Source organism: Antechinus flavipes, chromosome 5 (genome assembly GCF_016432865.1).
Source record: "Antechinus flavipes isolate AdamAnt ecotype Samford, QLD, Australia chromosome 5, AdamAnt_v2, whole genome shotgun sequence".
In the NCBI taxonomy this organism is placed as follows: domain Eukaryota; kingdom Metazoa; phylum Chordata; class Mammalia; order Dasyuromorphia; family Dasyuridae; genus Antechinus; species Antechinus flavipes.
Genome location: NC_067402.1, coordinates 217,972,819 through 217,994,086, shown reverse-complemented (window position 1 = coordinate 217,994,086; position 21,268 = coordinate 217,972,819). Strand labels below are relative to the sequence as shown.

Below are 21,268 nucleotides of genomic sequence, written 5' to 3'. Positions count from 1 at the left end.
AGGAAAAGATGGGGAACAGGATGACTCGTGTTCCTCCTCCTCACATTCTGTATTCCCTCCCTGGGGCCATGGGGCCACGGGGCTTAGGCTGCCTCCCTCTGACTCTGATCAGTGCCGACACCAGACGTGATTAGCAGGCGCAGCAAATTCAATTTGTTAAATGAAATTGTATTTTGCCCACGGCTGCCTCTGCTTGATCCCCCGAGATTGGGGTTTGGGGGAAGGGAGGGGACCGGGAGTGGAGGAGGAGGAGACGCCGGAGCTGTCCCTGGGCCCTCCACTTGGGAGGCCTGAAGTGAGGGGGGGCGGGAAGATGCTGGCAGAAGCTGTAGGGGTCTAGACCTGCGGCAAGACGTCAGGTACACAGCGATTCTCGGCGTTCCTCGCCGCCTCGGAGAGGGCAGGGGGAGGGCACGTACTGCCTGTCCCGCTGAGGGTGGGGCTGAAGGAGCCGCCGGACACACCCCCTGAGCTCGTGCCCAGGGAAGCAGCAGCGCCAGCTCGGGCCTCTGGTGCACGTCCGACACGCAGGCTCCTGGCCCGGTGCCTCTCACGAACCGCGCTCTGCCCTCGGGCCTCAGCCTGTGTGTGCTCTCGGTCTCTTGATCTCCGATTCCAGCCTCACAAACCGCCTGGGATTTGGACGGTGTCAGAGGTGCTTCCGCTGTTCGGGACATCGGGGGTGGGAAGGCCAGTCCCTCCAGAGCGTGGGAACCTACGTCTCTGGCAGTCAGGAGCACTGCGAAGTGCTCCCGATAGTCTCGAGCAGCCAGGCCCAGGCAGGAAGAAGCCCAAACATTGAAGCCCCCCTCCCCTTTCCCCCTGTTCTCAGACATCGGACTTTCAGGACGGTGTTTATTGGCACGGAGACACTCAGTCTGCTGCCCCTCAGCCCTCAGCCCAGCCCCACGCGGTCACAGACACTGGACCTCAGCCCCACTGCAAGAACACTCCCCCCCCCACATACACCCTCCTAGAGGCCCCCACTTCAGAAATCCGGCCGGTCCTTCTTCAGTTTCTTGTAATCCATCGAAACTGCGAGGAACTGCAGAGAGAAGCAGGAGGGGCGGAAAGGAAGGAGGTTTCTTCTGGGAGCCCTCCCCAATCTATTCCTCGGGTTAGACCCTCGACTTTATGGAAAGGGGCCCTGGGACCCCAGCTGCAAGGGCAGAAGGAAGAAGGGACCCGAGAGTAGGGGGGTGCGACTTGTGAACGCTCCAACTTCCAGTCTGGAGACTATGAAGCGTCAGGGTACTTTGGGGAGGCAGGAAAGGAGATTGTGGGCGAGGGGCAGGGCACTCAGGAGGATGGGGAGAGGTGGTGTTACCTTGTACTGGTCATTGGGGCTCAGGCGATTCCAAGGTTCTGGGTTATTTTTTCTGTCCCAGCTGAGGAAAGCGGACCGGGGAAGAAAGGGCATGGTAAATAAATGGTCCCCTCTGCGGAAGTCCTGACTCCTTCCCACTCTTTTTGCCTCAGGGTCTCCCCCTTCTAGGGAATCGAGGGAGGGAGGGGCTGTCTTCCCTGACAAGAGACTGATCTACGGGGGTGGGAGGTTGGGGGGAGGAAAACGACGTTAGAAGAAGCTGACGGGGCGGGCGACAGGCAGCTTGTCACCGCTGTCAGCGTGGGGCTCGTAGTTGACAGCTCAGCCCCCCCTCCTCCTTCTAGCTCAGGGATACCTCTCCAAGCCCTTCACTTTCCGTGCTTCGCAAAACAGAGCAAGGTTGGGACAGAGCGGGGTGGGGGTAGGGGGTCGGAAAGGCGGAGGGAGGAGGTAAGATCGCTGGAAAGAAGTGTGTGGGGGGAGGGGTAGTACTGTGGCCAAACTGGAGGTGGGATGGCGCGGGAGGAGGATATTATGGGCACTGGGAAGATTATTTGTGAATTTAGGGGAAGCATAATGAGGACTTAAGGGGCAGCCTTGAAGGCTGTCTGGAGGGGATGTCTAGGGTTAAGGGTGCAGGGGGTAGGAAACCTGAGACTGCGAGTCAGGAAACGATCTGAATCTTCTCCCCCAGCTTGATTCTAGGAGTGAGGAAGGGTCCCATCCCCCGCGGCGGCAATTTAGCCGCCAGCCCTAACGCCGGGCCGCGGGCAGAGTGGCGTCGCCATAGCAACCGGGCAGGGAGCTCAGCGCGGTCACCCCGACCACCTGAGCTGGGCCCAAGGCTTATGCTGGATGAAGTGGGCGGGGGACGGGAGCAGGGGGAGCGAGGTTCAAGTCCCACAGTCCGAGAAGGGTGGGTGGATTGGAATATCCGAAGGCAAATCCAGCCCAAGGGATCCCGCCGCCGTTGCTTCTCAGGTGGTGGTCCTCAATATTTCCATCAGCCCCAGCGATTTCTTTGCTTCTTTCACCCTCATTTCCCAGCCCAACCCCAAGCCTACTGGGTGGTGTCCCTGTTAGTTCCCGTAGGCCTTTACCTGACGTCGGGGCTCCGTAAGGCGAGTCTAAGCAGGTAAAGTGCAGCGCTGCCCATCCCCAGGCCAATGAAGCTGATTAGCGGGATAAGCTGGCGTGGGGAAATTGGAGGATGAGGGCTTTACTGGAGCAGATGCTTAGAAGTAGACTATCTTCACCCCGAAGGAGAGTCGGGCTCCTTATTCCTATCTCGGAGGTTCCCTCTACTTCTCCCTATATCTCCCTCCCCCCAGCCAAACCCCGAAGGGGTTATTTCACAAAGAAGAATTAGTCCCGGCCGCCCTGCCTTCTCATTCAGGGGCCGGGAGTTGGGGTGGGGGTCCATTTTCAGATCCCGTCCCTAAATTTCTCGTTTCTGCACTCATGCTAACCCTCCAAGATCCTCCCAATGCACCCAGATCGCTCCCCTTCTTAGTCAGCATAGGCCCCTTTTCTGCAAACCCAGTTAGGCTATATAACAGGAGAGGAAAGGGAGGGGGCACAAAGATGGAAAAAAACTAAGAGGAACGGTTACTACAAGACAACGGAGACAGGAGGGTAGACCTTGGAGAATATTGAGATAGTGGGGTAGGGATGGAGAACTAGGAGGAGAAAGGCAAAGGGGGGCCCATGGAGAGATGGAACTCACTCCGGGGTTTCTCTTGATTTGCCGGATGAAACGGTCCCAAAATTTGGTTCCTAACATGTTGCCTCTGTTTTCTCCCGTCGGTCTTCGTCTCCTCCTCCTTCTCTTCCTCCTCCTCCTCCAGTTCCCCTCTTTTCCTCCTCCGAGGTTACCACCTCTCCCCCACCCCGTTTGCCCAGGGCTCTGGGAGGGGTCAGCTCAGCCCAGCCCTGAGTTTGCCTCCACCTCTTCCATTTCGCCTCCTCTCTCTTCCTGCGGCGGAACTGGGAAAAGACTAGGAAAAGGGTTTCGGGGGTTGGCGTCCGGAATGGGAGGCTGCCTCCCACACTTTCCACTACGGAATCCACCCCTGCCCAAGTCAGCCAGAGCTCAGGACGCTCACATTCTGAACAATTCACGAACCTCCTCCCCCGATGTACACGCAGAGCGCCAAAGTATTTTTGAGAATTGGGGCTTGGAAGAAGTTGGGCAGAGTGTGGAGAAGGAAAACCCTATTTTCCAGCCAGGAAAACCGAAGGAAGGAGATCGAATTGGGGCAGAGTAAAGGAATCGAGGATAGGATACATGGATTTTTGTCTCCCTGTCAGCTCCAACTTTGGACCTTATTCAACTAGATCAGGGGTTATTAACCTTTTTAAATATCATGAACTCCTTTGACAATCGATTTAAATCCATACCATCCCTTCTCAGAATAAGGTTATGGGTTTTTTTAAAATCCATAATTGAAGGAAATATAAAATCAGTTAAAGGTTAATGAAAATAAAGAATTGCTTCTGGGGGCAGCTAAGTGGCTCAGTGGATAGAGCACTAGTCCTGAAGTCAGGAGGACCTGAGTTCAAATCTGATCTCAGACAACACTTCCTGGCTGTGTGACACTGGGCAAGTCAACCCTAATTCCCTCAGCAAAAAAAAAAAAAAAAAAAAAAGTTTCTCCATCCAAATATATGACTCCCAGAAATCTATCCAAAGACTTCTTGGGCATCAATGGACCCCCTGTTAAGAATCTCTCTGAGAGAGATGTCCCTCTGCTTGCCATCTAGGGGAGGGAGTGGCGGGAGTGGCGGGAGGGGAGGGAGGGGGTGGAGGGAGGGAAGGAGGGGGTGAAGGGAGGGAGGGAAGGAGGGGGTGAAGGGAGGGAAGGAGGGAAGGAGGGGGTGAAGGGAGGGAAGGAGGGAAGGAGGGGGTGAAGGGAGGGAAGGAGGGAAGGAGGGGGTGAAGGGAGGGAGGGAGGGAGGGGGTGAAGGGAGGGAGGGGGGGAGGGAGGGGGTGGTGAAGGGAGGGGGTGGAGGGAGGGAGGGAGGGGGTGAAGGGAGGGAGGGAGGGAAGGAGGGAGGGAGGGGAAAAATCGAAACAGAAGCGAGTGCAAGGGATAATGTTGTAAAAAATTACCCTGACATGGATTCTGTCAATATAAAGTTATTATTAAATTAAGTAAAATTTTTAAAAGAGAGAGAGAGATGTCCCTTTGGACAGGCAGGAACCAAGAGTTGGTCCGAGATTGTTCATCATTGGAGCCCCCTCCCAGGAATAGTTGGCAGGGGTGTAGGTCCTGTGACAGTGATCAGAAGAGACTTAGGGAGTCTGGAGAATAGGGAAAGTAGAGATATCTGCAGCTTTGAAAGGTTTAGAGTTAAGGACTAGGGCCCTGTGATAGTTCCTATGCCTCTTCCACCACCATCCCGTTGTTCCTCTTCTTAGTTCCCATTGGATCAAATTTGGGATCAAAGCCAGAGACACAGCGATAGAAACCCACCACACACACACACACACACACACACACACACACACACACACACATACACACACGATAAACTAATTGCTCAGCAATATTGGCACCTAAGGTAATAGGAAGATCCTTTTCCCCTCTCCTAAGAACTAGTCTGAATGGGGTGGGGCCAATTTAGGAGCTCTATTAATGGAGATGGGGAAGCTTTTTTTTTTTTTTCCTTAAATAAGTTCCAAAGTATAAAAAAATCTCTCCACCTGGTGGGACAGGATGCTTTCAGGTGAAAGAAGTCCGGTTCAGGAGGAACCCACATTCAGATTCTAGTTTTTGCTCATTGATCTATAAATCTAGTTGAATTTATAGCTTTAGATTGTTTAGATGTTATTTCATGATCAGAAACAGCCCCTTCCTCAACATCAGGGGTATTAGAATGAGGAGTAGAGGAACCAATGGATCCATCGGGGGAAGTATACTATTGACTCTCTTCCCTCTTGTGAAGATGAGAGGGGGAAGGGAAAAAGGGGGGGAGAAAAAAGGAAGGTGATTCAGTCTGAGAAGAAGGGAAAGGGAGAGGGAAAAGAAAGCAGGGTAACAGGAGGGGGAAGAGAGGGCAGTGACTGAGGAATTTACATTAGCGATTGGAGAGGAGGCACAAGTTTAGAGGAAAACAGACTAGACCTGAGATGGAGAGCCAGAAAGAATTAGAGATACCTAAAAACAATATCTTTGTCTTGCAGACCACCTGTGGGTGATCGGTAGTGGGAGAAGGTGTTTCTGAGAGGAGTGGGAGGGAGAGGCTCCCTTCACTGCAGTCTCTACATTTTGGGTGGATCATGTGTTTGTTGGAAATGGCCCCTCCCCCACTGCCCTGAGACTTGGATGCAGACACCGCAAGCAGGCAAGCTAGATCAAGCAAGGGAAAGGTGGAAATTGTCTTCCTACAAGTAAGAAACCTCACCCTGAGTGGGTTGATTGTTAGGGGATAATTTCCTACCTGATTCAGAGATGGAAAGTAGTCCCTGTGTCTTCCCCCCAACTTTGGAGCCAGGGGTCACACCCCCTAGGGCTGACAATGCATTCTCCAATAATCCCTTTCCCTTTGAGATTCCTACCCTCCAGACCCTCATCAGGCCAGCAGAGTCTGCTTCTCCTCCTGCCACACCACCTGCAACTCTACTGACAACTTCCTTCCTCCCCTCCCTCCCCCCCCCCCCTTGTCCATGACAGCAGCTAGGCTACTAAGTAATTAGGCTGAAGGGTCCGGTTCTCTCAGCCTCCCTGGAGGATAATGAGATAAAATGTCAGAGACACAGAGAACAAAGAGAGAGAGAGAGAGAGAGAGAGAGAGAGAGAGAGAGAGAGAGAGAGAGAGAGAGAGAGAGAGAGGAGAAACCGACTATCAGCTTCTGTCTCTCCTCTGATCTTAGCCTCTTTATGTAATCAGGAGAAGGGGTGGTTTTGAGCTTCACACTTTATCCAAGGGTCTCTCAGATCAGATGTCACTGCCCAGTTCACCTCCCCAGTCCCTGATTTTCTTCACTCCCACTTTCTCATTTCCCTCCCTATCCTTATCCCTATCCCAACCCCCATGTCTGAGAAGAAAAAAAAAATCAAACATCCTATTCTTGCCTCTGCCACATCTGTACTGCACATCTGGCTCCAGTATGTCCCACAGCTGGGGGAATGAAGGGGGTGCCAGTGTGGGGAAAGGAAAGAGGGTGACCCTAGAATATGAACCTCATCTCCCCATCCCCTTCCTATTATGGAAAGAGGACTTGGGAAAAGAAAAAAAAAGTCAGACAAAGGGACTGTGTTAAGCATTTGAGGGAGGAAGATCATCGCTTATTTTAATCCAGGGGCAGATTATATGCAGCTTGAAGAATCCAGTCTACCTAAACCTCCCTGCTTCCTATTTCTCAGTTATTGAGTTTGGGAAGCCCTTAACCAAGTTTCTCTGCCCAGCAGTAGCTTTTGCTCTCCATTCTTCCAGCCTCTCCCACCTTCTTCCTTCCTGATCACTTGGGTGCCTAGTCAATCTCAGGAAGAACTTAAAGGTCTTGGGCATCTTTGCAACCATTTCACCTCTGATTCTTTATCTTTTCATTTTTCTATTATATCTACCTGCCTCACAGGAAGCTCTGCTCCCCCCATTTCTGATTTTCTTTGTCTCTCTAGCTCTATCTGCCCCCCCAATTTCTTTTGTCTCCACTTTTTCATTTTTCTTGGTCTTTCCTGAGTGTTCTCTCCCACTCTATCTTCTTTGTCTCTGTCTCCCTCCATTTCTCTTCTGTGGCTAACGACCTCTTGCTCGACTTTTCTTTGTCTCTTCCTGTCCCTTCAACGTTTTGACTGTCTCTGCTGTGTTTCAATTTCTTTCCCTTTTTGTTCTTGTTCCTGATCCTAGGTCTTTCTTTTTCTCTAGCCCCAGGGCTAACAGCTCCTCCTCTCCTAGTTCCCGAACTGGGGGCGCAGGTTGCCAACCAACTCTGGGACAGAACCCTGGTCCTAAAGAGTCATTAGTTGTGGATCAGCTGGGGAAACTTGTCAGGGAGGGAAGGGCTCAGGCCGCTCAATCTGCCTAATTAGCGCTGATTGGGGGCCCTCTAATCCAACAGTCCTCCCCACTGCATATTGAAATGAGGCGGGCCCAACAGGGAGGTCCTGAGGGTACCAGGCTTCGGGTCTGAGATGCTCAGCACTATGCAGAGCAAAGCCTCGGAGCTCCCCCTGCTGGACCAGGTGGAAGCTGCCCTCCAGGGCGCTCCCAAGCCACAGACCAGGGGCCCCTTCCCAGAGGTCCAGGACAAGAACAAGGGCTCTTCAGCTCGGTTACCCCTTCATTTGGTGGGAGGAGGTGAGCGGGGTGTATGTGGGTGTCTGCCACGTGCGTGCATCTCGGGGCCTAGATCGGTAAGATGGGGACGCACTCAGGGGTGGGCCTGGCAGATCTCCAAAGCCCTGGGGGGCTCGGGCTCCCTGGGCGTTTTGGGCCCGATGGCCAACGCTGGCCTCGCTAGCCCTGGAGAGTTCTGCCAAACTGGCCGGTAGGAGAGGAGGTGGCTGGGCCAGGGGCGTGCGGCGCGAGGACAGAGGGGAGGTAACAAGCTGTGGCATTGGCCACCACCCCGCAGAGCCGTAGCTACCCCTACCCCCTTGGACTCCTCCCTCTGGGACGCTATCCAAGGTCCTGGCATTTTGCTCCCAAAGCATCTTCCAAGTCCTCTAACCAACTTGATCTTACCTTTCCTGTCTCTGCCCATCTGTCTCAGTCTCTCTCTCATCCCACCCCCACCCCCGTCCTGACATCAGGACCCCGGGTTGTAGCACTCCCAAGAACGTCTCTGAAGTCTCATGCCCCCTTCCCCTTCTCAGCTTTCCCCGTTGCAGCTGGAGGGAGGAGATGGTGTCCAGGAAGGAAGACAAATCAGCATCTGCTCGGGAGCTGCTTCCTCCCCCTCCCCGCCGCCCGCCCCGCCGTCCCCCTCTCCCTGACCCCCCTCTCCCGCTATTAAGGGAGCTGGGTCCCGAGGCTCCGAGATGTGCATTATTGCATCAGCCAGACAGGAGCGGAGACGGAGAGCGAGAGAGACAAAGACATCCGCACCATCTGTTTATGCAAAGCGCTCTCCCGCTGGGGGACCCAGGCATCCCGGCCCGCGGCCCCAGCCCTCCTCCCCCTCGGCTCGGGGCATGAGGTCGTGAGCTCTATTCCCCCGGCCCTTGCTCCCCCTTCCCCACGCGGCACGTCTTTGATCCCCCCTAACTCCTTGACTCCCCCTCCCGCGCCCTGGTGAGGGGGTGGGGGTGGGGGGTGTCGGCGGTGATGGGGATTTGTTGATGTGATTGGAGCGGACGCGGCTGTTTCTTCAATAATGGATGGAGATGATGGAGGCAGCGGAGCCGGGAGCTAGGCCGGGAGAGGAGAGAGGAATAGAAATGGGGAAGAGGAGGAAATAGGAGGGGGCGACACACACACACAAACAATCCGTCACTTTGTCACACGGACACATACAGCGCGTCTCACACCCAGGCACACGCCCACGCACTGTCACCGAGATACAAACACACCCGACTCTCTCTCACACAGGCTCACACTGAGACAGATAGACAAAAGGACAAACACAAAGGGACAGTCACAGCCAGACTTGAGGACTCGCTCCTGTGTACACAGGGTCCGTCAGTCCTTCCCTCGGTTCCCTCTCCAGATCGCCAGGCAAAGGGGCGCAGGTTGGGGCTCCCGGGGGATCGTGGCCTCGTTAGCGGTGTAATGAGGTCGTGGTGACACGAGGTGCCTCCGGCTGTTGACTCAACAGCTTCCTGCAGCCCCAGCTTAGCTCGGGGCTCCTGGAAGGCCCAAGCCACATTTGGAGCTTCCCCTTACTCGAGGGAGCTCATAGGCTTCAGCCCCTCGAGTTTCCACCCGTTTCTTCGAGGGTTCCCCCTCCCTGGACAGGGGAGGAGGAGGAAGTGAATTCATTGAGGCACCTCCCTGGGGGGAAATAGGGCTTATCTTCAGAAAACATAGAGTAGTAGCTGCCGTAGGTAATGCAAATAGGGGACCCTCTGCAGGAACCCCTGGGTCCCTCCAGCGACACATCCCCCCAATCCCCGGCAAGCCTTGTAAGGGTGGCACATCAATATGCAAATTGAGTTTATGCAAACCAAAGGAACCACTAGAGGGATTTAGGGAAAGGCCCAGACTGGAATAGGGCTGGAGTGGGAGGCAAGAATTGGGGAGGCAGCCCCATAGAAGGGTTAAAGAAGAGCTGGTCTAAAGGGGAAAAGCATTGCAGGGCTGAAAGAATAAGGGCCCTGGGCAGAACCCTGACCCCACTTCCTGGTCTCCAACATTGCCAACTGTCTAACTTTGCCAAGTCTCACCTTTTCTATTTCTTGTGATGGGAGGGCTGGGGGGGGGGGGGTAGTTGGAACTCAAGGGTTAGAATTATGGAATGGCTGGAAGACATGTTAGAGGTCAGATAGTTCGATCTCTTAATGTTGTAGCTAAAGAAACCAAGCTACATAATGTCTGGCCCAAAGTTGGACAGTTGAGTAAGTAGGGCTGGGATTTGAACTTGGATGTCTTGATTCCTAATTCTAGGGCTCTTTCCACCAGGGTAAGTCGCATTGCTTAGTTTACCAGGGAGGATGAGACCCAGCCCGCTTCAGTCCATGGAGAGCCTAGTTAGTGGACAGTCAGTCCTAAACCCAATCTGTTTTCAATTCAGTCCGATTTCTGGGCTAGACTTCTTAACCTTTGCTGAAGGCTGAATCATTTATCATAGCTACGACGGAGGGGGTGTTCTGGGAGGTCTGGGACACCAGTTCTACTTGTCCCTTCCTCACACTTCCAGTGGCTCCTCCAGGAGGCTGGTTTTGCATTCTGAACCTGGGTTCGGGGTTGTGACTTAGTAAGGGTGGCCACCCAACAAAGAAGCCTGGTTGCGATTTGGGTTCAATACATTGTGTAATCAACCATGTAAGGGGGATCCCAATACATATTATTTTCCTCTTTCCTAGTTTCTACAGTTGACCTCGATGACCTTAAGCCCCCCCCAAAAAAAAAACCACTCGTACACTCCCATCCCACCTCCCAATCTGTATTCTCCCTGCTCCCACCCCAGCTCCCTCCGCCTCTCGGGCCCTTTGCTTAATTTCCTATTAACTGCTGATAAATCCAATTAAACCTCCGCTCTAATTAGGGACAGCTGCCGGCTCCGAGAGGGGAGCGAACCCCCCCCCACACACACCCCGTGTGTGTGTAAGCAGGATGGGAGGGAATGGAGAACAGCAGCCCTCGCGGGTTTCCCGACCCCCCAGCATCGCAGCAAATGAGCCGGCAAATTGGTTTCGCTTCAGTGTTGGAAGGGGGTGGGAGACATCTCTCCCCCCATTCCATTCTCCAGGACTTCCCTCGGGTCTGCTCTGACTCTTACAATTTATTCTCCGCAGAGATAGGAACAAGAGTTTGTGTGGAGGAGGGGGGTGGGAGAAGCACTGGCCGACCCGATGTCACTTTTACTTTCCACACCTCCCAATGCCTGAGTGAATCCTAATAACGGACTCTGGGTGGGTATCGGACATAGTGGGAGAGGAAGAGCGCAGGGGGGGCTGGACTGGAGAACTTCCTCTCGAGCGATTAGACTACTTGGAACCCCCTTCTAAACCCCATTTTCCTGATTTAAAAGATAAGGGTGGGGCACAGGGGCACAGGCTTTCTCAAGACGTTTGCCCTTGGGTCTTTAGCCTCCAGTAATATGCGGAGGAATTAGGTGCAGAGAGCTCTAGTGGGACTGGCGTCCAGACTCCAGTGTCTTTCTCTACTTTCGTTTGTGGGTAGGAGGGGAGCTCCTTAAATATATCCCAGGATCCCCTCCCTCTACAACCCAGCTGAGCCTCCTCCCCCCCCCCTTCCTTGCCACCAGCAGCAGATGGTGCCTAGGCTTCCGCTGCCAACCTTGCCAAGCGGTGCCAACCTCAGGCCTAACAGAGGTTGGATAGAAAAGGAGTCTCAGGGCAGACACACACCTTTTTTCTTAAAACGGAGACCCCTTCCCCCCATACTCTGAAGCCTACCTCCGTAATTCTCTCCAGCCGTTCCTAGTCCCAAATTAAAATTCCTACCCTTTTATTCTTTCCCTCCCCTTACCTTCCTAGTTCCTGCCACCTGCCGCCTGTGACCCGGTCTGGCATATTGGCATATTTGCATATGTAAATCATAACATTTGCATACGGCAAGCCACGAGAGGACCTGGACAGGGAGTCTGTTTGCGCGCGCGCGGGCTCTCTCTCTCACATACACATTCGGGGTCTTGGAAGCTTTTAGGGTGGGGATAGGAGAGACCACCGCCCTCCGCCCTTCATCTGCCCCCGGCCAAGTTCCGTTTCCCTCAGGACGCAAGTTGCTATGGAAACAGCACGCCCCCAACACACACAGACTCCCTCTCTAACGGAGATCTTCTACCTCCCCCTGGCGGCCTCTCCTGGGCCCAATCCTCGGGTGGCATGCGGAGCGGGGCGGACCCCCGCACGACTCGCCTCTGGTGTGTCTGTCTGTGAAACTCCTAAATCATAAGGCCTGGGGCTCTTTCCCCCTTCGCTGGAGAAACACTGACGCTGTTCCCAGACCCCGCTGGCCGCCCTGGTCCTGGGGGAGGGGGTCACTTAGCTACAACGCCCCCATTCCATTGTAATCCTTCCCCCAATTTTTTTTTTAAGCCTAATGCATTCACTCAACAAACAGAAACGAACCGCCAGCTGTTATCTTACTCCTCATGTAACCAATTCTCAGGCATTATTTGACTTTTTAAATCTCCTGCTGGACTGGAGTGCCCGGGAGGGCAGAGATATTCTGCCTTATATTTCTCTTTGTTCCCTATTATGTCACCTACGAAAGAGCTAGGGCATAGAAGCTATTCAGTAGTTTTTTCCACTTTCAAATTTATTTTTTAAAGCTGCCAGTTCAACTTTTTGAAAATTATTTTTAATTAATAGCTTGTTTTTACAACAATCTCATTTCTGAATAGATTACTGTCCTCCTTTCAGGCAATTCTTGCCTTGTAACAAAGATTTAAAAAAGAAAAAAAAAAAAGACCCTAAATTTAAAGAAACAAATTTTTCCAACCCTTTCCCCACAAAACTTTAATGAACTTAAAGGGCTTTACTTGCAACTTAAGTCTCCTGTGATTCCCTCCTCCCCATCTACTAAACCTAAAAGAGGTTTTTCCTACTTCTCCCCAGCATCAATCTTCAATGTGCAAGTTCAGGGAAGAAGCTTCAGAGGGAAAGTTCTTGTTGGGGAAAAGGTGTCCCTGCATGCCCAGTTCAGCAAGTCTCACACTAGGGAGGTGAGTTTAAGGGGGAACCAGCCCTCTTAGAAGATAGCCCCAGCTTGAATTGAGCTGCCCCTGAACTGAGCTGAACTGCTACCCCTTCCTACTGCCCCAAATAGTTTTTGAGATTATTTCCTCCTAGAAAGAAGGAAAGCTCCTTGAGGGCAGGGCCTTTTGTTTTTATCTTTGTAAATCACATAGTGCCTGGCACATAGTAGGCACTGAATAAAATGATCCTGGATTAATTGAGGGCACCTGCACCCCTAAATTTCCTCCAGAAAGTCAGTGGGAAATAGTCCCACCTTTCGACCAGTGTAGACTTTGACATAGCCACCAGCTTCGTCCCCTTTCTGCACCACAATCTGGAAGAGGAGGGGACAGAGGAGGAGATTAGGATTTGGGATCAGGAGCAGGGACAAGTTACTTCAAGGTTTAGGATTCCCAGGGGCTCCCAAACTGGAAGGATTCTGGGATAAGAGACAATTGGTGGAGAAGGGATAGGAGACAATAACTGCTTTAAGGAGAGTCACCTGGTCCTTCTTGAGTGTTATCTGCCCAATTTCACGATTTCCCACAAAGGATCTAGTCACCCGGTGTACCCGTTCACCAGCCCTGACTCGAATGATGAAGTTTTGGGGAAAAAATCCAACCTTCTCCCCAATTTTGCCCTGAGGGGAAGAATAAATAGTAGTGAGAAGAGGAGGAGGGGTACTGGTTCATAACCTCTGGAAATCGGTAAGAGATGGAAGGTTAAAACAACCCACCCTCTATAACTCTAGTCCAGTCTGTGTTCCCTCTCTTACCCGCCACCATTCCTCATTAGAGTCATCAATGACAGTGATTTTCTCTCCAGGTCTAGAATAAAAACCAGAAAAGATTATAAGATAAAGTGGTCTTCTACTTAAATATATGGAACCTCAAAAGAGATGATGGGATGATGACTGAATCCCACCCCTGAGCTTCCCCTCCGCTTTGCATATAAATATATACAACTTTTTCTTTCCCCTTCTTTGCCCTCACGGGAAGTCCAGATCATCCTTTTCCAAAGCCTTGAACCGATAGAGAGCCACAAAGTAATGAGACTGCTGGAATCCAGGCTGCTTGTTCTGGGGAGCATAGGACAGAAAGATGTAATGAATTTCAATGCTATTGAATCCAGGACTATTTTAATCCAAATGAGAAGGATAACTAGGAAAGGGATCTTCCCCAACAAAGCCACAAACATTTCATCTTATCACAAATTTTGGAATTTTATTTTGGAATTATATTAGGAAGTTGGTGCAGAAAGTAAATGGGAATACTTAAGGAGTGTCACCATCAGAACTAATGGGTACGGACTAATGGCTATGAATGGGGTAGGAAGAATGAGAGTTAAAGAGAAGAGCAGGACTAGTTGAGGAGGGATGGAGGAAAATCCTTACTTTGTCTTCAGCAGTCTTCTTGTCGGTCTTCTTGTCTCCCTCTGGATTTCCTGCAGTTGGGGACAGACATCTTGAATCCGAGAGCACCTCTCTTTCAACTTTTTTGCCAACCAAAGTGTCTCTTCCAGCTCTGCCTTGGCCACCCCTGATCTTACCCCTAACACCACAGTCCACAGTTATCACCCTGTCCTAATGGGAGACAGGATTTTACTCACCAGCTTGGGGTTTTCCTTCCTCAGTTTTGGGGGCTTCTGGCTCCTCCTCCATCATAGCTGCTAGGGGCTAAAGGAAGAGAGCCCCAGAATTAAGGAGTGGATGAGAGGTATCACAGCTTTCCCTTTGTCTTTAATCTAAAATCTAGGTTTGGCAGGGAATTTAAAGGTCATCTAATACAATGAAGAAATTTCTTCTACTTGCTTGACAGAACAGTCAATCTATCCTTTCATGTTTCCAATCACAAGCCTACTTTGTGTGGGCAGCCCATTCTATAATGCAGACAGATTCTAACTGTTTAAGAGTTTTCATTAATGAGGCAAAATTCCCTTCCCTGAATAATACACATTCTAATTTACAGATGTGATCCTATCACTCCCATGAGCAGGCCTTTCTCTGCCTATCTGTTGCCTGTTTGTTTGCTCCCTGTTATAAAAATTCTAGCTTCTGGAGGGCAGGGACTGTGTCATTTTCCATTTTTGAATCCCCAGAAGACACTGAGCTTTTGGCATTCATTAATAAACGTGAGATGAACTGAAATTGCCATCGTTGCTGTCACTCCACTCTCCAAACTGGACTGAGGGCCATGCCTGGGAGGAACCAGGTCACTTAGCCATTGAAGTGGTTGTGTATCTTCATCTTCACCCTGGTCATTTGTGCTCTGCCCTCCAAGAAAAAATCTCCCTTCCACCTCTTTCTCAGAAAACTATAATCAAATCATTACCACCAGTGCCTCTGGAAAGGGTGTTAGTGGCTTGCCTTGTAGTTCCAGTAACCATCTTTGTGACTTCCAGACCCATAACTGCCTTCCCTTGCCACTCCCTCCCCCAAAATGTGTTGTCTTCCTGACAACACATCTACATATATCTATATATAATATAATTGGGAATATAAACTAGTTGAGTGCCTGGACTGTCTCAATTTCATAATGTACTTTAGCACAGTGCCTGGCACGTGGCAAACATTTCATAAATTCTTTTCATTTATTCATGCTTTTATTTATTTTATTTTATTTAGTTCAGCTTTCTGGAACCAAATAGAACATGGATATCTTCCATATGACAGTCCCTCAAATATCTGAGGTGATTATACTTCAATTAACTTAGACCTAATACTTTCTAAACAACTGCTCCCTATGAAAAGACTTCAAATGTCCTTAATAATAATAGTAGCTAGCATTTATATAGCATTTTGAGGTTTACAAATGGCTTTATGTGATATCCTATTTTATCCACAAAAGTACCTTGTGAGTTAGTTGCTATTATCATCCTCATTTTACAAATGATGAAGGGTAAGTGGTTTGCCCAAGATCCCAGTATCTGAGGATTTCCCAAGTCCAATTCACTGTACCACCTAGCTTCCACTTGACTGATATATAGTCTGATTAAAAAGTCTCTCCTTTTCCATGGAACCTTTGAATGAGGCAAAACAGGAAAGGAATAGGCCAGGGGAATAAAACGATGTAACCAAAGGTACATTTACGTCTATTGAGTTTCCTCTTGTTGGTTTTAGGGATTTTTCAGCCCTAAAAGATGCTGTAATTCTGACAGCACATATATAAGTTCTCCCTCTCTGCTTCCTGTCTTCCCCACACTGGATAAACCTGTAGTTCAAGGTCTAAGACAGGGCACAGAAGCACTTCCCAAGAACATTCAGCAATGCCTTGCTTAAGTCAAGACATAACAAATATCTCCCTGATCTATTAGTCTGGTTCACTTTACCAGAAAATGAAACAAAGTCAGTTTAGCAGCAATAAATTTCCCTCTTCATAAAAGCATCCTACAATCCTACATGGTAACCTCACCACAGAGATCAATTACTGTTCTCTCCCCCAAGGCTGGGTGTTTCTAAGGGGATAATATGGAGAATCTAGAGTACCTTGGTGCCAACCATCAGGAAAAGTTGAGTTCAAATGTGACCTCTGACATTTACTTAGCTGCATGGTTCGGGGGAAATCTCTTAATTTTGCCTATGTTCATTTCTTCGTCTATAAAATTGAGATGGTAACACTATCACCTACCTTCCAGGGATGTTGGAATTAAATGAGATTTTTTTAAGGGTTTTGCAAACCTGAAAGTGCTACAGAAATGCCAGCTGGTATTACTATTATTCTTAGGCATTCCTGAGAATGAGGATTCTCTGAAGAACAACCTTTGGAGGTCTCAAGGTCTGGGGGGTTGGGAGGGGTGGCAGAAGAGGCTCACATTCTTCTTGTCTGCTTGTCCCTTTTTCCGCTCTTTGTTTGCCATGATCACTCCAGTTCGAAGTGTCTCAAAAACGGGATCGTTTCGGTTGGCTAGGAGCAAAAGGGGGATGGGAAAGAAAAGAAAATGTTACTGGCAGTAAGGAAGGGCCTACAGGAAGAGTTGGTCCTCCTCTGTGGAAGACAGGTGGACTGAGTGAATGCCCAGGAGTCTTACTTTCTACTCAGAATTCAGGGGGACTTGAGCCCCAAAGCACAGGGTTGGTAGTCAAGATAGGTATGGGGTCCTTCCAAGAATCTGCAAGCTGTAGTAGCTAAACATTTCAGGATAAGAATAAAACCAGAATATCCAGAACTTGGGCACCAAGAGACCTCAAAGCCTTAAGTTTCAGTTTCCTAAGTCAGAAGTGATGCAGTCCTGATGACCAAGAGGCTTCCAGACCACAGGAACGATCAATCCCCTGGCATATTTCCCTCCATCACAACTTCTGCCCCACAGTTTGAGTGGAGGAATGAAGGAAACTTACAGAGTAGGTCCTTGACACAGGCATATTGCTGGTCACTATAGAGTGGAGAACTATAGGCACGGCGGAAACCAGGGGGCTGTGAGGAAGATATGAAGGTGAATGAGACAAGGAGATGGGGCTCTGCTCTAAGAACCCCAACTGGGCCACCAGAAACCTTCCTCCTTTATCAGGGAGGGCTTGTCCTGTAAGAGTAGGGCTGGGGAAGCAGACACCAAGGAACAAATAGGGGTAACTTATCCAGGGTACAGTTGTCCTCAACAGTACCCTCCACCCCCCTCCCGTGCTCCCAGACCTAACTCACAATCTTGCCAAAGCATCTCTGCATCTCCACAAAGGACTGGCAGTGTTCATGGATATTGGTTTTGCAGTTCTTGCACCGCAGCCCAAATTTGTTGTTAACTTGGTAGAGGGAAATAACATTTGCATGAGACTACAAAATCCTTCTCTAGTCCCCTGCTGCCAGAATCATCCCATTCCCTAGCGACTCTTATTCATTTCTTAGATCTTCTTGACTTATCCCGGCTTCTTTAATCACATCCATGACAACCCCCACCTTCATTTAAACTTGTGCAATGTTGAGCTCTCTCCCCCAGTCCTTTCAATCCACAATCCCACAAAACTTTACACATCCCATCTTCCTCCATTTCCCAGACTCACGAACAATCATTCTGGCACAGACATCACAGAATTTGGGCTTCTTAAAGAAATGATCTTTGAACTTGTGGGGCTTGTCATTGACAGGCTTAGGGGGTTCAGGGGGCGGTTCCTTCTCCTCTTCCTCTTCTTCCTCTTCTTCCTCCTCATAGATGTAGTAGATGGGTCCTCCTTGAGCCCCTACGGCCTCCCCATTGGCCTGGGGCTCAGGGGGGAGCTCCATCTCCTTTTTTTCTACTGTCTCCTTCCTGAATAATTGCTTCAGCCTCTGTAGCTAGGGATGAGTAGAGAGAAGGTTCAGACAAATTCCACATCATTAAGCTTAAGCTAAAGCCCACCCAGGGAATGTTCTGGGTTAAGGGACAGGATGTTGGAAGGAATGGGGCACAGAGATGTATCATAAATGAATTAATGTATAACTGAGATGACCCCCACAGTCCTAGGTTCTACAGCCATCAATTCAATTACTTTTCCTCAGAAGGTTGTAGTATGCCCTCCCACCTATCAAAGTCCTATGTCAAAGGCTTAAACTCACCCCACTCTTTGGTGTTTCCGCTGTGAAGGATTTAGGAGAATCCAGGACTTCCTTTTCTGTCATCCTACAAGAGTGAGGATCCCACTGTAGATTCTTCATCCTTCCTTACCTCCCCTTCCTCCCCTCCCTTTCTTATTCCTAGGGACTCACCTCTGAAATAGGACAAATAGAGCTTTGGGAAGAGAACTGCAGGTATCTTAAGGTGAGAGACACACAAAGTGGGTCTCTATTCCTCTCTTCCAGAATGAGAAATAAACAAAGAAGCCTAAACAAGGAGACTCCATAAATGGCTCAGACTGGAAGATTACAGAGGCAGGCTATCTCCATTCCCATATAGAAGTTCCATTAAGACAGAAACTTCTCATTTTAGGGAGGGGTGAAGACTCCTTAGAGGCTTTTTTCTTTTCTTCAAGGCTATAGGCACGACCCCATGTAATCTTTTCCTGAATTCCTTTCCCTCCTCCCACAAATTCTCACTTTGGAGTAGAGAGGTAGAGAATTCCAGGTCCCCTCAACTCTGGGTTATTGTTCTTCTCTGGGGATGGGAGTAGGTTTTAACACTACCTCCATGTCAGATCCTGTCCCAGCCTGCTTTGGGGGTTAGCTATTTTTAAGTTTTCAATGTAATATGACCTCCCTCCTCTACTACTCTATTCCCTGGACATTAATTCCCCAACCTCTTTCCTGATCCCAACTCTTTCTTCAGGGAAAGAAATAGCTGGAATCAGTACACCCCAAATTCTTAATAGCCAGGGGAGGAAAATGGGAGAGGTAAATTGGCTGAGGGGTGGGGGAACCCAAGCAGCCATGGTCTGGTAACTAGTAGGAAAAGGCAACTTACGTTTGGGACTCCCTACGTCAGTCCACAGCCAGTGGAGGAAAGAGGATGCCAGGTTAGGAAGCTTGTGTTGGTGTTGTATAGGGATGGAAAAGGAAGGCTCTGTCCTCTCGCCTGAGGGGCTTTATACCCCCAAAATACCCTTGATGCTCACGTCTCCCCAGCTGGTGTTTGCAGACCTGGCCTCTCCCTTCAGCGTCACAGTTTAAGTGACAGGGCTAGAGAAGAGTGGACAGCTGAGCAACACAGCTGACACAGAGAAATTGGAAACTAAAAGGCCTGGGGCAGTATTGGACCCTGCCCTCCCTCCCCCAAATCTCTTCAGTCACAACTGGCTGAGGTAACAGATGCCTATCCCCACCCCTTCACCTATGTTCAGTATAGTAGCAGCTAAGCTTACAGGAGGGGTAACTCAGCCTCTATTTCCAGCCCTTTTCCAGGAGATTTTAGAGGGTTAATTAGAGAAAAGACAGACTACAACTTGCCCCTCCTCCACTTTGAAAGCCAAATACTACCTCATTTCTATCTATTCCAGGCTCAGCTTTAGAAGCCTTACGCTACTGGCTTCAACTCTTAACTATTCATATCATTGTTCCCCAAATCTTCATAGAGCATCTACATTCTGAATATACCAAGAGGGGCTTTTTGTCCTTTTATAAACACTTCAAGCAGATGGAACTCTAGGCTCAAAACTGAGACAGGGGATAAACACAATTCAAGGACTTCAGTGTAACTTCTCAATGAGACATATCCATTCCTCCTCCTTAGTGAGGGGAAAGGGGCAGTTCACCTGTCTCGCAATCTAATACGGTCCCATTTCTTCAATCATCTCTGCACATTTCTCTCAATCTTCCACCCCAATTAAGCTGTTAGGGAGGCTGAGACTGACTCACTGAAAGTGGTCTGGGATCCATATGTGGAAAGGAAACTAAGAATATCAACAACCCAAATAACCAGACAAAGAGGCAGAGAGGGTAGGGAGAAGGGGAGATGTCTATATGTTTACAACAATAGCAATGGAGAGATGGTTTCAGCTACTTAGAAAAATGTATATCAGTATACTACTTACTGCTCCTGTCATCATTAAAGTCAAGAAGATCACCCTCCCATTCCCCCTTCTCTGATGACTCTCAACATTCTGATCCACCCACAGCCGAATGTCCCACAAGGTGGATTTAACAAATATGGCCAATATGTACCTGAAGGGAATTCCACAGGATCATGGGATATCAGATTTCTAAAATGGGAAGAGACCTGAAAAGTCATCTAGTTCAACCCCTTCTTTTTATAGATGAAACCCAAAGACCTTGTGACTTGGCCAAAGTCACCCAGGTAAGTAACTGAACTAGCAGAGTTCCAACCCAGGCCCTCTGACTTCAAGCTCAGGGTTCTTTTCATTGTACTTGGTCATCCTTTTTCTATTATTTGGGGGAGGGGGGGTACAGTTTGGTGGGGAGGTATTCCTACCTACCACAGCAGAGAACGCGTTGTTAATGACAACATATTGCCTCACCAATTCCAAGATCTGAAGACTCTCTAATAGCTGGATTAGATTGGAGGAAGGGTCAGAAGTAAAGTCCAACAGAGAAGCTTAGCATGATGACAGATACCCAGCCCCAAATGAAATTCCTGACTCAACATATGCATGAGCTCACCCCATTTCTGTTCCCTCCTACATGGGGTCCAGTGGGGTGACCAATAAGTTTCTGGGGAATGAGGTTCTATGCAGTCTGGACTTGAAGGTGGATTTACTTCTAGACATCTGAGTTCTTAGACATCTTAGAACTGAGGGCAACCTGAGGACAGTGAGATTTAAGGCAAGTCATAAGGGCCAAAAAGGGGATATAGCATAGGGCTATTTTGTTAGACATGGTTTTTTTCTCTCTCTCTTCTGTATGTAGGGAGTAATGAGACTATCCTGGCTGACTGAGGGAATCAAAATACCGCAGGTTCTACAAATGCAGCTTTTATTTCAGGGAACACTTATTCCCCTATTACTTGCCAGCACAGAATTAAAAAAAAACTTCAGGGGAAAAGTGGAAGACAAGGGCTGGGCCAGTAACTCAGTTGCATTCATGTCCAAACTCCAAGCTGACCCGTCAGGGCCCTGAAGCAGAAGGTTCAGCCACCTACAGGAACAGGTGGAAGATTGAGGGGAGACTGAAGAGGGTGGCAGGATCACAACCAATTGGAAGGCAGTCTCACTCCACTCTATCCCAAATCCTTCCCTGCAACCCCCTCCCAAGGGCAGTAACAGAGAAACCAGGAC

General features: G+C 49.7%; 2 protein-coding genes across 6 annotated transcripts; both read right to left on the bottom strand.

The window, feature by feature from the left end:
- Window positions 1–952: 952 nt before the first annotated feature.
- On the bottom strand, window positions 953–3,316 carry NDUFA4L2 (NDUFA4 mitochondrial complex associated like 2). 2 transcript variants are annotated; one of them, XM_052000607.1, is made up of 4 exons: window positions 3,054–3,307; window positions 2,428–2,516; window positions 1,328–1,388; window positions 953–1,045 (listed from the first exon to the last, which is right to left on the bottom strand). In XM_052000607.1, the coding sequence occupies exons 1-4, from the start codon at window positions 3,108–3,110 to the stop codon at window positions 989–991; spliced, it is 264 nt and encodes an 87-aa protein (XP_051856567.1). In that variant the 5' UTR covers window positions 3,111–3,307; the 3' UTR covers window positions 953–988. The 2 variants fall into 2 exon arrangements, with proteins under 2 accessions (XP_051856567.1, XP_051856566.1); XM_052000606.1 differs by lacking the exon at window positions 953–1,045 and having other exon boundaries at window positions 1,052–1,388; window positions 3,054–3,316.
- Window positions 3,317–12,196: 8,880 nt separating this feature from the next.
- STAC3 (SH3 and cysteine rich domain 3) lies at window positions 12,197–21,184 on the bottom strand. 4 transcript variants are annotated; one of them, XM_052001435.1, is made up of 12 exons: window positions 18,312–21,184; window positions 18,162–18,225; window positions 17,630–17,900; window positions 17,274–17,371; window positions 16,973–17,048; window positions 16,447–16,538; window positions 14,245–14,311; window positions 14,030–14,079; window positions 13,629–13,714; window positions 13,412–13,463; window positions 13,139–13,276; window positions 12,197–12,970 (listed from the first exon to the last, which is right to left on the bottom strand). In XM_052001435.1, exons 2-12 carry the CDS (start codon window positions 18,222–18,224, stop codon window positions 12,872–12,874), a joined length of 1,092 nt encoding a protein of 363 aa, XP_051857395.1. In that variant the 5' UTR covers window position 18,225; window positions 18,312–21,184; the 3' UTR covers window positions 12,197–12,871. The 4 variants fall into 4 exon arrangements, with proteins under 4 accessions (XP_051857395.1, XP_051857394.1, XP_051857396.1 ...); XM_052001434.1 differs by having other exon boundaries at window positions 19,003–21,184; XM_052001436.1 differs by having other exon boundaries at window positions 17,630–17,894; window positions 19,003–21,184.
- Between the last annotated feature and the right edge of the window lie 84 nt (window positions 21,185–21,268).